Source organism: Marasmius oreades, chromosome 5, assembly GCF_018924745.1.
Source record: "Marasmius oreades isolate 03SP1 chromosome 5, whole genome shotgun sequence".
In the NCBI taxonomy this organism is placed as follows: domain Eukaryota; kingdom Fungi; phylum Basidiomycota; class Agaricomycetes; order Agaricales; family Marasmiaceae; genus Marasmius; species Marasmius oreades.
Window position 1 is genome coordinate 2,680,791 of NC_057327.1, and position 9,678 is coordinate 2,690,468.

Here is a 9,678-nt window from a genome sequence, read left to right on the forward strand (position 1 = left end):
TGCTCTGCCCACATCTTTCATACCGGGAACATGAATTGCCATATTGTATCCATCTTTTTCTTGGACTTGAGCGTGATTATTGAGTGATCCTCTTCATACCGGTCGATCAATGCCCTCTCCTGCTCGAAAAAGTCCATATGTTTGAGGTCCCGCAACTAAAAATCTCCGTTCAGCCTTTCATCGGAGTAGAAAGACTGTGACCCTCACCTTGGTGTTGTGAAAAACCTTCCATGCGATGAATAAGACAGGAACTACACCGATCATGCAGTAAGAGAAGAGAAAAGACGGTACATCCCATTTCCCAGGGAGGAAGACAGTGTATCCCCCTACGAATGCCATGACTAGGGAACCTGATAGCGCGTAGTAGCTTCATCCATCAGGTAATCAGTGGTCGTTAGTGGACATAATATGAGAAACCACCTACGCGCAGAACGGTTGAAAGCGTGTTTTGTATGGTAAGGTCTCTCGTGGAATTCCTTGAGCTTTCAGGGCCTGTTATCAGGGATTCAGCAGATGACTGAGACACCAAATTGAATGGTCACATACGTTGTAGAAGCGTATGTAACTAAATGAAATTATTGCCCAATTGAGGAGCTGAGAGGCGGTTACCAGGTTCACGAACCTAATACCAAATTTTCTTAGTTCCGGAATGCGATAAACGAAATCAGTCAATAGATACCATTGCAACACAACAGCAGAGTTATTGGAGATCTGGAGGAAAGCTGAGGACGGGAAAAACAAGGTTAGGCTTCACGATTCAGACAATTTCATTCTTTTACCCACCAAGTAATGCAATCGACAAAGTAACCGCGACGCAATAGACTGGAACACCGTGCCGATTGCATCTAGCAAGAACTTTAGGCATCTTTCCCTCCAATGCTAACCCAAACAGTACCCGGCTAGCACAGTATGTGTAACTGTTCCCAGCGGAAAATACTGAGATGAGGATCATGAAATTGACGATATGCGGAAGGACGGGTATACGGAGTTTTTCCATCGCGATGACATATGGAGACGAACCAGCACCTGGTTGTGCATTCGAAAGAGCATTCGCGAGGTCCGTGTCATTATACGGAATGACGATTCCAATACACATCGAGCCCAAGATGAAAAATACGGCCAGACGGTAGATAACGTTGTTGAACGTCCGAGGAAGAATTCGTCTTGGTGTTTCAGCTTCACCAGCAGCAAGAGAGACCATATCAGGACCTAGGACCAACTTATAATTACACGGAAGAAATTGCGCTTGTATGCGAAATCATCACCTGCAACTGTGAAGGACGCCTGAATAAAACATGCTAGAAATCCCAGAAACCTTCCAAGGGTGCCTGTCTCGATATACTCCGCGAAAGGCGCGCCCTCCACTTTGGAAGCTACGGTTGCGGGAATTCAAACACACTGAGCTTATCCCAGTTAACAAGAAACTCACAATTCCAATTCCGAAACCCGTACGCATCGTGAAGGGGGTTCCCACCAACCATGGTTACGAAGGTGAAGATAATGAAACCAACTGCCAGTATGACTTTACCAAGCGATAGCCAAAACTCGGTTTCTTTTAAATAAAGTGATTAGCTATCGAGGATCGAAAGCGCCGAATTACCTCCATAGTACTTCACGTCAATGAAGTTGAGAATGCTAGAATAAAACTAGGCAATCAATTCCTTTTTCCAGCTGAGCTATACCAGCACCACCAAAACTCACGTGTAAGCCACAAGCATGAAGAATATGACTGCGATTAGAGGAATCTTGTCGGTCCAAAAATGTAAGATGATGTTGAACGCAGTTATTTCGAACGGGATGAGGAATGCCTCGAAGAGAAAGAAGTTGACGCCAGTGCAAAACCCCAACGCTGGATCTACAAATCGGTCAGCGAATCGAACCTGGGTTCATGGACAATTCGATTAGGTCTTTGACATTCTCATGCTTCAAGTTGGAAGGATTGGGCGTACGAAGGGAGCAGAAATCGGCATCCAAGTGACCATTTCGCCTGTAAAGATTAAGATTCCCCGTCAGACGATATGTTCTGAACTTGAATAGGTTCGGACTGGGATGGGCTAACATAGACAGTTATTGACGGCCATAATAAAGGTGCACCAAACCGTAAACCCGAGAAAAAGGCTGGCTAGAATGTGGATCTCAGTAAATGGAAACCCAGAGTTGCGGGAATCACTCACCAGGTCCACCTTTCGTCAAAGCAGAACCGATCTGCACAAAAAGTACAGTGCCAATGGTACCTATGAAGACATTTTGCCCAGAGTCAAGGACCAGTGATTCTCATTGCTGTGGATCGTTATACTCACCGCCGATCGCAATTAGCTGAATATGCCTACTCTGAAAAAAAATAATGTTTGCCATTGAAACGGAATGAAGATGCGAGCTCACCTTGAGATTGCGCTTTGTGTGGTCGCTGATTTGCGAATTTTCCGTAGATGCATGGCTTACAGTCTCGGGAGGCTCGAGTTCCAGTTGCTTCTCAGTCGTTGGGGAATTCATCGACATCCAGGTCAATATCGGACCTCGCATATATATATAAGTATATTGGAATTGGCGCCATGTGTTGATTACTTTCTTTCGCGTTACTAAACCTCCGGCCCGATATTGACGACGGGCTTTGACGGTATGTGTATCCCGACCACGAGGGTGATTTCTCCACAAAAATCAGAAGTTCTACGCATGCCAGTTCACTCAGAAAATGGGGAGTGACGTCAATCATGGTTGAAATAAATAAATACAGCATTGCAAAACGAGTGGAAGCATCGAGCTTCTAATTATATCTGGTCTTCAAGCCACAAATGAGAACAACTACAAAAAGAAAAAGAAAAATCACATAAGCGACCCTCTCATGATTGATGAGCAGATGTTACCCACCTGATCTTGGGTATTATCACACTGTGTGATATCGAGGAGGCCGTTCTTGTTGATCATGCAAGATGTTTTGGCATTCTGTGGGGAGAGAGCGATGGAAGCTGTGTTACCGCCGTCGAACTTGAACAACTGAGAGTCGGTGACTTGGCCGTCTGAAAAACAAACAAACAAAGATGGCTGAGTGTCGGAAGCGATATCTTCTTAGTGAGGAGAATGAACATACCACCGTCCGCACGTCCACCACAGGAGAATAGAAGCACTTGATTGCCAGGTGCACGACGATCATCGAAGTTGAGGCATCCGTTAGTCTAGTCCGCGCCATCAGTTACAGGGATGGGGAATGGAACTATCTTCGTCACTCACCAACGAACTGACGATAAGAGCAGTGCCATCAACGTTGTTGTGTTTTCCTTCAGTAATCACATCAAATTTCTGGCCTGCACTACCGTCACAGGCACCGACGGTAACGGGGATAAGATTTTGGCGGAAGTCGCCTGCAAGAGGGTCGACATTGAGGCATTGTCCACCTGAAGTCTTCGCCACGAGTCAATGCAAAGTTTCCAAGTCCTGTGAAGACATACCCACCTTCACTTGGACGCTCGTGAAAGCTCGGGTTGCTGTATCATCTCGGCGTTGTGCTTCTTCCGTGGCTTTCTGGTCAAGCTTTGCGGTACCTGTGGGTTTGGATGCTGAAATGGTTGTGGATCCAGTGCCTTGAGTGGCCTGCGTAGCCGATGCGGCGGCCTGAGTGGACGATGTTGTGAAGGCATCGTCGGTAGCTTGAGCGGCCGATGTAGTTTCGTCGGTTCCTGTAGCGGATACGGTGACAGTGACAGTGGCGGTAGTAGGGGGAGGGCATGTCGATTCTGAGTCAGAATCGGCAGGGGGTTGTGGATCAGTTTTCTCACCACCTTGAGCAGCTCCATTGGCGTCGCCGATGTTGAATAGCTATAGAGGGCTCGATGAGTATAGTTTCGCAAGAAGGCGACCAAAAAAACGAACCTGATCCTGAGATGGAGCCTTTGCATCACATGCACTTTGGTCCAAAAGATCTCCCTTGACGGTGAAGCAGACCTTGCCTTGACTGTTCTTGGGTGTCAAGACCAATGCAGTGGGATTCCCGGTAAATGGGAACAACTGCGAGTCGGTAGTTTCACCCTCTAAGTAGAATGTTTAACGACTGCATCCGAACTAGTATTGTGCTGACAGACCTCCATCTGCCCTGCCTCCGCATGAGAAGAGGATGACTTGGTTTCCGGCAGCCCTGCGGGGATCGAAGTTCAGACATCCGTTTGTCTAAATAGGTAAAAAAAGTCAGGAACATTCATCACATCAGCAGACAGACAATAAACTGCTACTAACCTGCGAGTTGACAATGAGCGCGTTTCCTGGCTGATTGTTATGTTTACCAGCGGTGATGAAGTCCCATTTCTGGTTGTCGTTTCCACTGCAGGGCAACGCTTGAATGGGAATCAAGTTCTGCCTAAAATCACCACCTTCTGGGTCCACCGAGAGACAACGGCCGTCTGAAGTCTACAGAGGCGAATGAGACATGATGCAAAACCGTGAGTTTTATCAACCGACCTTGATCTCAGAAGCGGTGATGGCGCGCGTTGCAGTGTCATCCCGTTGCTGAGCCTCAGCAGTTGCAGCTTTATCGATTGTTACACGGGGAAGAAGGGGAGCCGCCAGGGCGAAGCTTGCCCCAAGAAGACCAGTAAGGATTGTGGTAGACAACATTGTTGCAAGGAATAGAAAACCAGTTCAGAGTAGAGCAGAGCTGTCAAGGAAGGGAGTGAAAGGAAATCCCGACTGGCAGGAGTTGAGGAGCGTAAGAAAGGAAAGAAAGAAAGGGTTGGTGTTACACCCACACTCACTGCAGGGGTTTTTATTTCTCGAGTGCCGTAAATTCAGGACCGCCTACAGTGATCGCGTACCTTAGGCTTGACATATTGAGTAAAACAGATCATGTCCGATCTCTGTATATCATGACAGTTGCGTCCACACAGGTAACCGAATGATAGTCTCCCAAAAAAGAAGTTGATAAGATAGGCTCTTTTAGAGGCCAAGAGAGAGGAAAGAGGAAAGGATAAAGAGGTCTTTAAGGTATTAGTGTGGCTAATACCGTGCTTAATCTCAGTGGGTGTTTTGCCAGAGGCGGGGGGCTCGAAACGTTTGGGGGCACGTGATCGCCACGTGAAAGAACGCGTCTGGAAAAATGAACGCGAAAAAGAGTGAGAAAAGGGAAAGGAAAACCCAAACGAAACGAGATCCCGCCTGAGCGCTCGGGAAGACAAAGCCGAAAAGGTAATTTGTACGGCTCTTGTGATACCCAGCGCTAAAGGATGGGAGACAGATGGAGATGGAGGGAGGGGAGCAAAAAAGATGATCAAGGACGTAGTGATATGAGCGCAGGAAAAGAAGAAGTGAGGTACTAGTACAGGCGTGGGAGATGTACATCAGCGGGCGCCTGTACTATGCTGGGGCGCTCATCTCAATCGCTATCTTATCCTCTGATTAGATGCTCGTGCCTCGCCTCGAATCTCGGATTTACTTGACCGGAACTTCACCATATTTGGATTTCTCTATCTTATCTCCGCATCTTATCTCATCTTCGGCCGCAGTTTCCAAAAGCTTCCACCACAGTCCTCTTCCCTCCCGTCGTCGATGGTCTAAATGCTCAATATTCTCCCTGTTATTCTCCATGCTATACTATTCTTCAACCTAGCCTTTGGGAAACCGATTGAGAAACCAATTGTTGAGTTTCCTTATCAACATGCATTCCGTCGGCCGGATATCTCAAGTTCCTTCCAATCCACTCCTGCTTCTCATCTCCCCTCAACTGCAACATTGAAAGCACGACCTACAACAGTCTACCGAATCCCATCTCCTCTGAATACTTTCCCCCGGTTCCAGGAACGTTCTGTAGAACACGGCCAGTCCGAAATATTAGAATGGATTGCCGTAGAAGTATTAGGTCCGGATATCGGGGATAGGCATACTTTGGCTCAACTGGCGAGGTATTTATCGTTCTTTGTTCAGCTCTTCATTATGAACCACGCCTCGTGTAGAATGGCAGGAAATGCTTACGCTTTGCCTGGACGCAAGAACTGGTATGATTTGGACGGTGCTTGGAACTCGGTGTGATCTCGAAGGCCTTGCTATTGTCTTTTACCCAACGTTAACTTGCAACGCGTTTTCTGTAGAGCTTTCCCTTTGGTTGGGAAAATCCTGAAGATGGGTTTAGAGGCAATGTTTTTCTTTCGGCAGATAACTCAACTATAGTTCTTTCCATCAAAGGGACTACCTTACAAGGACCAACGTCAAAGAAGGACAAGTTTAACGACAACCTGTACAAATTCAAACAACTCATGTCCGTTATGCGATTGCTGAACTTTCTGCTAGGTTATTTTCCTGCTGCTGTGCAAGGGTAGACTTTACTTGGGTATTCCGTACCGTCTGCGATTGTTACATGCACAGCCGGACATGCGGTAACACTTGCCTCTCCAAAGCCTTAATTCAAGACAGCCTTTTCTACTCCATAGGTGTTGTGAGCTTCATGTATCTTCAACGGCGTGTCTTACTTCATAATTAACGTCTACATCTCAAGGGCCTCGTGAACGACCTTCTGATGCTGTATCCTCAAGCCAACTTGTGGCTCGTCGGCCACTCCCTTGGAGGAGCGCTCGCCAGTCTTCTTGGTTCCACATACGGACTGCCTGCAGTAGCTTTTGAATCTCCTGGAGAACGTTTGGCCGCCGAGAGATTACACCTACCTCTACCACCTCCGTCGTTGAACACCTCTTCATCAGTGCTACCAGTCACACACGTTTACCATACTGCAGACCCTATACCCCAAGGCGCCTGTAATGGCTTTGCTTCTCCATGTGCGCAAGCAGGTTATGCCCTAGAAACCCGTTGCCATTTGGGGAAGTCCATCGTCTTCGATACTGTTACCAAATTGAAATGGGCAGTTGATGTGAGGACACATCCTATAAAGCATATCATCAACCGAATTTTGGAGGCCGAAGACGTTGTTTGGGAAGATGGAAGAGACGTTCCTGAAGCGGTAGAGGAAAGGGATTGCGTTGTAAGTAGTTTAAACAATATTGCGCGTTGTCCACTCAGGGTGTGCTGGTCTTGCCAGGACTGTTCAAAATGGAGTTTTCCCGATGAAGACTGATTGCACGAGGAAAGGTACCGAACCCATGTATTATAATGTAAAACAAATTATACATATATGTAGCCATCATCATGCATACAGCCTAGCGACTCGCACCTCCGATGCGCCTTCCTTGTACGTACACCGACGAAATGTTTCTATCATCTCCACAAAAGATGAACCTCTCCAACATTGTATCAAGACTCGTAGTCATTTCTGGTCCCACATCCACACCCCAAAGGCAAGGATTTCCGGTAACGTTCCTCACATCAACTATCAACGCGTCGAAGCATTTTCCTGGAGCAAAAGACCCCACCCGGTCTTCCAGATCACATACTCGAGCACCGCCAAGTGTCGCAAGGTACAACAAAGAAGCGACAGAAAGCTGTTTATCCTTGTACTGTCCCGAAGACTTACTATCGTCTGCTTGCATCACGCAAATTTTCGACGCGATACTAGCATTTCGGATCGCATTTAACATGGAAGGCGAGTAGCCTCCCGAGACGTCCGTACCCAGACCAACCTGTTAGTTCATGAATAAAATCAGTTAGTCTCAGTAACAATCGGGGCGTAGTACCTTGATGCCTTTATCTAGGTATTTCCCGACTGGTGCTACACCGCTATTCAAATGGAAGTTGCTAGTCGGGCAATGACTGATGCCCGCATCTCTCTCTTTAATCAGATCTATTTCTCCGTCTTCGAGATGTACGGCATGCGCCAAAATCGTATTTCGACGAAGTAACTTGAATGAGTCGTATACAGCTGCGTATGAGTTGCATTCAGGGAACAGACTCTTCGTGAACGTTACTTCCGACTTGTTCTCGGATATGTGCGTCTGAATATGTAAGGAAGGGTCTGAGGACGCGAGTTTTCCAAGCTCCGCTAATAGCGGGTTACTGCAAGAAATTGCGAAGCGTGGTGTTATAATCGGACGAACCAGCGGAATGCCGGCAGGACCTGCGTCTAGTGTGTTGATATATGCGATGAGGGACTTGGTGTCGCGAAGAGAAGTTTCAGGGCTCTCTTCTTTGTAATACGACGGAGAATTACGGTCCATATTGCATTTCTGGCAGAAACCATCAGCATTAGCCAACCATGGGGAAGGAATAGAGGGGTACCCCGACAAAGGCTCGCTGACCTGAGTTCGTATTGAGTTAGGGCCACAGTGAAGAAAGGAAATGCAAATACAGATACGCACCTAAAGAGTGCACTACATCCGCTAGAACCTTGGTAGAACCCAGATGAAGCGAGCCATAGTAACAGCAGGTGGTCGTCTTCCTCATCAGTGCTTCTGAGTCGGCATGGCAAAACGAACGATATGGATTCAGCTAACTCACCCCTGTGTTGATTGTACGGCGAACGACACCTGGATACGCGGACTCGGCGAAGCTGTTATCAGCGAACTTGGCCTCCATAGGGAAAGTTATGGTATTCAGCCAGTCCAGAAGTTCATACTGAGCTCCTCTTCAGTGGGCAGAATTAGCAGTGGTATAGGGCTTAACGCAATTCAGTTGTCACATACGTCCCAATGTTAGGTAGCTGGGGCGCATGCTACTTTTCGACGTAAGAAATTAGTAAAGAGTCTCGACCGCAGAGTAACCTTTCCGCACCGTATGAGTATCAATGAAGCCTGGCATGATAAACTGTCCGTCTTTGAGGGCCACTAATTCAACGTCAACACATCCATGTTGGAGCAATGTTTCCTGAACCATAAAGTCTTGAATGTCGTGTACGATCCATTCTATATTGCCTTCGGAATTTACTGCCAGAAGCGAGTTGGAACTTGCTTTATATAGTGTCAAGTTATCTGGATTTATAACTGAGCCATAGAATACTTTCATGCTTGTCGATAGTGCCGAAACTATGAGTGGAGGAGCTTAAAGAAGAGCAGGTGGCGGACATCGACAATGTCAATGTGCCGTGCACGTGCAGAGCGAACTTGAAAGTTCTATCATTTGCTCCGTTCGGAAAACTCACTCTCTTACGCCAAGCAGCTTCAGGTATTCTGGAGTCCCTGCTCAGCTCGCTTCATGACATACAGTAAATGTCAAAGGCACTACCGAATGTTCACCCTTTGGATAGCCTCATGAAATCGGTTTCAAGGATTGCATTTCTAGAAGATCGACTGCCCGGATGAAATGTCCCAATACAAGGCGCCATTATAACTTGATGTACTTTATGCACAATTTCTCTGGACTGAAGGGTCGGTAGAGAGGTATGCATTTCCCATGTCTGATAAGCCTGCATAGCTCTGCGGACAACCCCTACGGCCTACGGACAATTGAAGCGAACGCGAAGCTTTGCTTATCTTTATGCGACACGTTACGTGCGGATGCCGGACGGATGGATACCAAGGTCTATTCTGGACCTTACTCTCTCCACTACGCTTTGCAGAACAGGCTCTCACTTTGGATTATTTGAGCTGTTGAAAGCTTTAAATGCACTCAAACTTGAATTGCCGGACAGTTAAATGGCCCCAGCTCCCTCGCAGCGAAGAAAAGAAAAGGGGAACAGAGAAACTGAAGTTTGGTGGTTCGAGAAATGCTCCCGATCTTGAGCATGTTTAGTGCGTCGCGGCATCGATATCTTGGGTTGGCCAGAAGTCTTTTAAAAAACTGAAGCGATTGAATCTGTCAACCTGCGGCTACTTA

General features: G+C 47.1%; 4 protein-coding genes across 6 annotated transcripts; 1 reads left to right on the forward strand and 3 right to left on the reverse strand.

Moving 5' to 3' along the window:
- Positions 1-6: 6 nt before the first annotated feature.
- Positions 7-2,532, reverse strand: E1B28_009020 (uncharacterized protein). Its single transcript, XM_043153872.1, has 15 exons — positions 2,383-2,532; positions 2,301-2,331; positions 2,175-2,234; positions 2,060-2,122; positions 1,950-1,987; positions 1,702-1,880; positions 1,601-1,635; positions 1,430-1,552; positions 1,266-1,373; positions 784-1,209; positions 680-722; positions 547-622; positions 425-492; positions 208-367; positions 7-155 (listed from the first exon to the last, which is right to left on the reverse strand). Exons 1-15 carry the CDS (start codon positions 2,521-2,523, stop codon positions 18-20), a joined length of 1,689 nt encoding a protein of 562 aa, XP_043009157.1. The 5' UTR covers positions 2,524-2,532; the 3' UTR covers positions 7-17.
- Positions 2,533-2,652: 120 nt separating this feature from the next.
- E1B28_009021 (uncharacterized protein) lies at positions 2,653-5,285 on the reverse strand. Of its 2 annotated transcripts, XM_043153873.1 has the most exons (10): positions 4,450-5,285; positions 4,228-4,398; positions 4,077-4,161; positions 3,868-4,025; positions 3,774-3,813; positions 3,451-3,674; positions 3,229-3,399; positions 3,089-3,173; positions 2,869-3,017; positions 2,653-2,802 (listed from the first exon to the last, which is right to left on the reverse strand). In XM_043153873.1, the coding sequence occupies exons 1-10, from the start codon at positions 4,603-4,605 to the stop codon at positions 2,782-2,784; spliced, it is 1,260 nt and encodes a 419-aa protein (XP_043009158.1). In that variant the 5' UTR covers positions 4,606-5,285; the 3' UTR covers positions 2,653-2,781. The 2 variants fall into 2 exon arrangements, with proteins under 2 accessions (XP_043009158.1, XP_043009159.1); XM_043153874.1 differs by having other exon boundaries at positions 3,451-3,813.
- A 204-nt stretch (positions 5,286-5,489) lies between these two features.
- Positions 5,490-7,077, forward strand: E1B28_009022 (uncharacterized protein). Its single transcript, XM_043153875.1, has 6 exons — positions 5,490-5,885; positions 5,937-6,006; positions 6,072-6,217; positions 6,271-6,415; positions 6,476-6,955; positions 7,013-7,077. The coding sequence occupies exons 1-6, from the start codon at positions 5,542-5,544 to the stop codon at positions 7,046-7,048; spliced, it is 1,221 nt and encodes a 406-aa protein (XP_043009160.1). The 5' UTR covers positions 5,490-5,541; the 3' UTR covers positions 7,049-7,077.
- Positions 7,078-8,939, reverse strand: E1B28_009023 (uncharacterized protein). Of its 2 annotated transcripts, XM_043153876.1 has the most exons (7): positions 8,638-8,939; positions 8,550-8,578; positions 8,365-8,491; positions 8,226-8,301; positions 8,146-8,165; positions 7,605-8,093; positions 7,078-7,550 (listed from the first exon to the last, which is right to left on the reverse strand). In XM_043153876.1, exons 1-7 carry the CDS (start codon positions 8,866-8,868, stop codon positions 7,131-7,133), a joined length of 1,392 nt encoding a protein of 463 aa, XP_043009161.1. In that variant the 5' UTR covers positions 8,869-8,939; the 3' UTR covers positions 7,078-7,130. The 2 variants fall into 2 exon arrangements, with proteins under 2 accessions (XP_043009161.1, XP_043009162.1); XM_043153877.1 differs by having other exon boundaries at positions 8,365-8,578.
- Between the last annotated feature and the right edge of the window lie 739 nt (positions 8,940-9,678).

What these genes read in the sequence shown, in the direction of transcription:
- E1B28_009022 (XM_043153875.1), top strand. Translation starts at nt 5,542, where the DNA reads ATGCTCAATATTCTCCCTGTTATTCTCCATGCTATACTATTCTTCAAC. An exon ending in ACTTTGGCTCAACTGGCGAG is followed by an intron (nt 5,886 to 5,936) that starts GTATTTATCGTT and finishes CGCCTCGTGTAG; the next exon opens with AATGGCAGGAAATGCTTACG. An exon ending in GACAAGTTTAACGACAACCT is followed by an intron (nt 6,218 to 6,270) that starts GTACAAATTCAA and finishes ACTTTCTGCTAG; the next exon opens with GTTATTTTCCTGCTGCTGTG.
- E1B28_009023 (XM_043153876.1), bottom strand. Translation starts at nt 8,868, where the DNA reads ATGAAAGTATTCTATGGCTCAGTTATAAATCCAGATAACTTGACACTA. An exon ending in GCCGTACAATCAACACAGGG is followed by an intron (nt 8,302 to 8,364) that starts GTGAGTTAGCTG and finishes CTGATGAGGAAG; the next exon opens with ACGACCACCTGCTGTTACTA. An exon ending in ACCTAGATAAAGGCATCAAG is followed by an intron (nt 7,551 to 7,604) that starts GTACTACGCCCC and finishes ATGAACTAACAG; the next exon opens with GTTGGTCTGGGTACGGACGT.
- E1B28_009020 (XM_043153872.1), bottom strand. Translation starts at nt 2,523, where the DNA reads ATGCGAGGTCCGATATTGACCTGGATGTCGATGAATTCCCCAACGACT. An exon ending in TGCCGATTTCTGCTCCCTTC is followed by an intron (nt 1,881 to 1,949) that starts GTACGCCCAATC and finishes CCATGAACCCAG; the next exon opens with GTTCGATTCGCTGACCGATT. An exon ending in TCTGCTGTTGTGTTGCAATG is followed by an intron (nt 623 to 679) that starts GTATCTATTGAC and finishes ATTTGGTATTAG; the next exon opens with GTTCGTGAACCTGGTAACCG.
- E1B28_009021 (XM_043153874.1), bottom strand. Translation starts at nt 4,605, where the DNA reads ATGTTGTCTACCACAATCCTTACTGGTCTTCTTGGGGCAAGCTTCGCC. An exon ending in AGGCTCCATCTCAGGATCAG is followed by an intron (nt 3,814 to 3,867) that starts GTTCGTTTTTTT and finishes AGCCCTCTATAG; the next exon opens with CTATTCAACATCGGCGACGC. An exon ending in CTCTTATCGTCAGTTCGTTG is followed by an intron (nt 3,174 to 3,228) that starts GTGAGTGACGAA and finishes GGCGCGGACTAG; the next exon opens with ACTAACGGATGCCTCAACTT.